The following is a 2,516-nucleotide window of genomic DNA, read 5'->3' as shown; positions in this document are numbered from 1 at the left end:
TTAAGATAACTCAGAGAACTTTGCTAGAGAGACTTAGAGGGGGAGAAAATCAATTTTTGACTGACCTGGTGGTTTTGTCACTGGCCCCTGTGACCTGTGACCCCTCGGAATTTCGTCGATTTCGGACCCCCTGTGACACGTGACCGACAAATTGATTGGATTAGTACAGTATTTCTTTACATTTGTTTGCCCTCTTTGAACAATAGGCATACCAGTTGTCAAAATATAAATTGCCCTAACAGTTTGTTGTAATCACATAAAAGGTTAAAAAATGATTAATTTGTCCGGGGATTTGTCAAAGGCTCCGCTTGCCCGATCGTCCCTTGTTCAAGGTGAGAGTCCACACGCTTGCAAGTCAACGTGACCACCCTAACTGGGAGGGATTCAGGCTTGGTTCAGGCTGTCGTTTAGGATTACCTAGGAGGTTGATGATACGTCGACTGAGGATCATGGGGTGCATAGGGCGAAGGACAGTGCGCCGTTCAGTGTTGGATTCTAAGGGGTTATTAACCCCCAGAATTTTGGCTAAGGCTTAGGTCTTAGTTACAGGCCTTAATCAAGACTTGATTCTAAGGGGTTATTAAGGCTCTGCCTAAAAATAGATTATTTTGTTGGTCCTTCAAAATCATCACCTAAGGCCTCTAATTTTCTTATCATCTGGTACATATTCTCTGGTACATATTCTCTCCTCATCTGCCTCCTCATCTGCCAAAAAGTCATCAATTGGGCTTCCTCCATGTATGACTGCCACCTCTGATTTTGTGTCATCTGTACTGTCCATCAATAATTATCAGTTTATTTTCAGCTATGACAGTGCACAAGAATGTGGACCTGGTTCTGCTGGGTGCCAGTGATAAAGTAGTTTTGCCTCACCTGCAGCCTGCTCATCAATATCAGATTTTTTTTGGCCATGAAAAGAAAAGTATGCATGGATAGGGGACCCAACTTGCTTGGTGCCAGGGATAAAGTGTTTCCAAGAGTAAATTTGCAATTTGTCCATCTGATTTATTCCACATAGTACTTGTGGTCACAAAAAATAACAGGGCACATGAGTTGGCGCATCGTGAAGTTGATGGTGTGTGCAGCCCATTTTAGCAGCTAAAGGAGGTCATACCCAATTCTAATTTTGTAGATAATATCTCTCATATTCCCTCAATGTGAATGTATAGTTTTTTCCTGGATATCCTACCGGCTTAATGCATAAATGTAGAATTGTTGTCTAAGTCGAGCGAGGTGTGTGAGTGCACCCAAGCACATGCCCTGTTACTTTTTGTGACCACAAGTAGTCATATTCTCTTGGCACACCTTTCTAAGGCTTAACTAAGACCTATTGAAAACTCTGACTGATGCTAACCCTTAGCCTTAGAATGAATTTAAGCCTTAAACCTTATTAACCCCTAAGCCTTAAGTTCAACACTGGCATAAGGGGTCACAGTTTAAGATCAAGGTTTTTGGTGAAGATATATGCGGCTGCTCTCATTTGAAATCAACAAAGCTTTTGAGAAAGGTTGATGTCCAAATCACCACCAATGAACTTGTAGTTACCCAGGGATAAGATACCTTAGATATGTTTAGAGACTCTTTATGTATGTTTTACGCCTATATTGATGGCAATGTATATTCTTGACCTTATTGCGAGACAATCACTATTTATAACTGGCTTAGTCAGCTCAAGCCAGCTTCTTAGCTGGAGCCGAAATTAGCCGAGCCGTGGGAGTCATCACTGAGGTCTTATCAGTGCCCCCCTAATTCCTGCAGGAATCCGGTCATTCCTGCGGATTCCGGTGGATTCCGGAGGAATGAAATTTGGCAGGGAGGCCTGCTATTTTTGTCATTCCGGTGCCTTACCATTCCGGCGGAATTTGGGCATTCCGGAATTGACACCGGAATGTTCCGCAGGACTGACAGGAACGGAATGGAACGGAATCCGGTCCTTTGTTTGTTTATTTTACTTCTGTTACCAAACAACGGCAACGTTACCAAACAAATGCAATACCCTTTCCTTTCCACCCACCACCAACCACATTGACAACAGCGACAACGACGACAACACCACATGACCAACAACGGCCACGACCACCCCAGCAACAAACGGCGACGACCACGGCCAGCGACGTGGCAACGAAATGGACAACGACAACGACAACGACGTGGCGCCAGCACCATCCACGAGCGCCGACCACCATCCACGAGCACCTCCATCAACCAACGGCGACCAGCGCCCACCACTATCCACGAGCGCCCACCACGCGAACGCCGCGATGCCACGTCACCAACCAAACGAGGCCCCACGGCACCAACGATGGCTCCAACCACGACCACCACACCAGCCAGCCACGAACAACACACCACGCACCCACCAGCACCCTCAAACAACGCCGACCAGCGCCCACTGCCACCCAGGAGTGCCCACCACCACCACGATCAACAAACGGCGAGCAGCACCCCACCAATGACCACGACCACGACAACGACAACGTCCACGTCCAAACGACGACACGCGACGACGACAACGC

General features: G+C 46.9%; 1 protein-coding gene across 1 annotated transcript; it reads left to right on the top strand.

Moving 5' to 3' along the window:
• Nucleotides 1–271: 271 nt before the first annotated feature.
• Nucleotides 272–1,371, top strand: LACBIDRAFT_335789 (uncharacterized protein; the record flags this gene model as incomplete). Its single annotated transcript, XM_001890685.1, has 6 exons — nucleotides 272–332; nucleotides 603–738; nucleotides 795–922; nucleotides 1,019–1,075; nucleotides 1,211–1,237; nucleotides 1,361–1,371. The coding sequence occupies 6 exons, from the start codon at nucleotides 272–274 to the stop codon at nucleotides 1,369–1,371; spliced, it is 420 nt and encodes a 139-aa protein (XP_001890720.1).
• Nucleotides 1,372–2,516: the final 1,145 nt, after the last annotated feature.

Source organism: Laccaria bicolor, genomic scaffold (genome assembly GCF_000143565.1).
Source record: "Laccaria bicolor S238N-H82 LACBIscaffold_150 genomic scaffold, whole genome shotgun sequence".
Classification (NCBI taxonomy): Eukaryota; Fungi; Basidiomycota; class Agaricomycetes; order Agaricales; family Hydnangiaceae; genus Laccaria; species Laccaria bicolor.
Note: the sequence above shows the minus strand (reverse complement) of the source record. Positions and strands in the feature narration are given on the sequence as shown.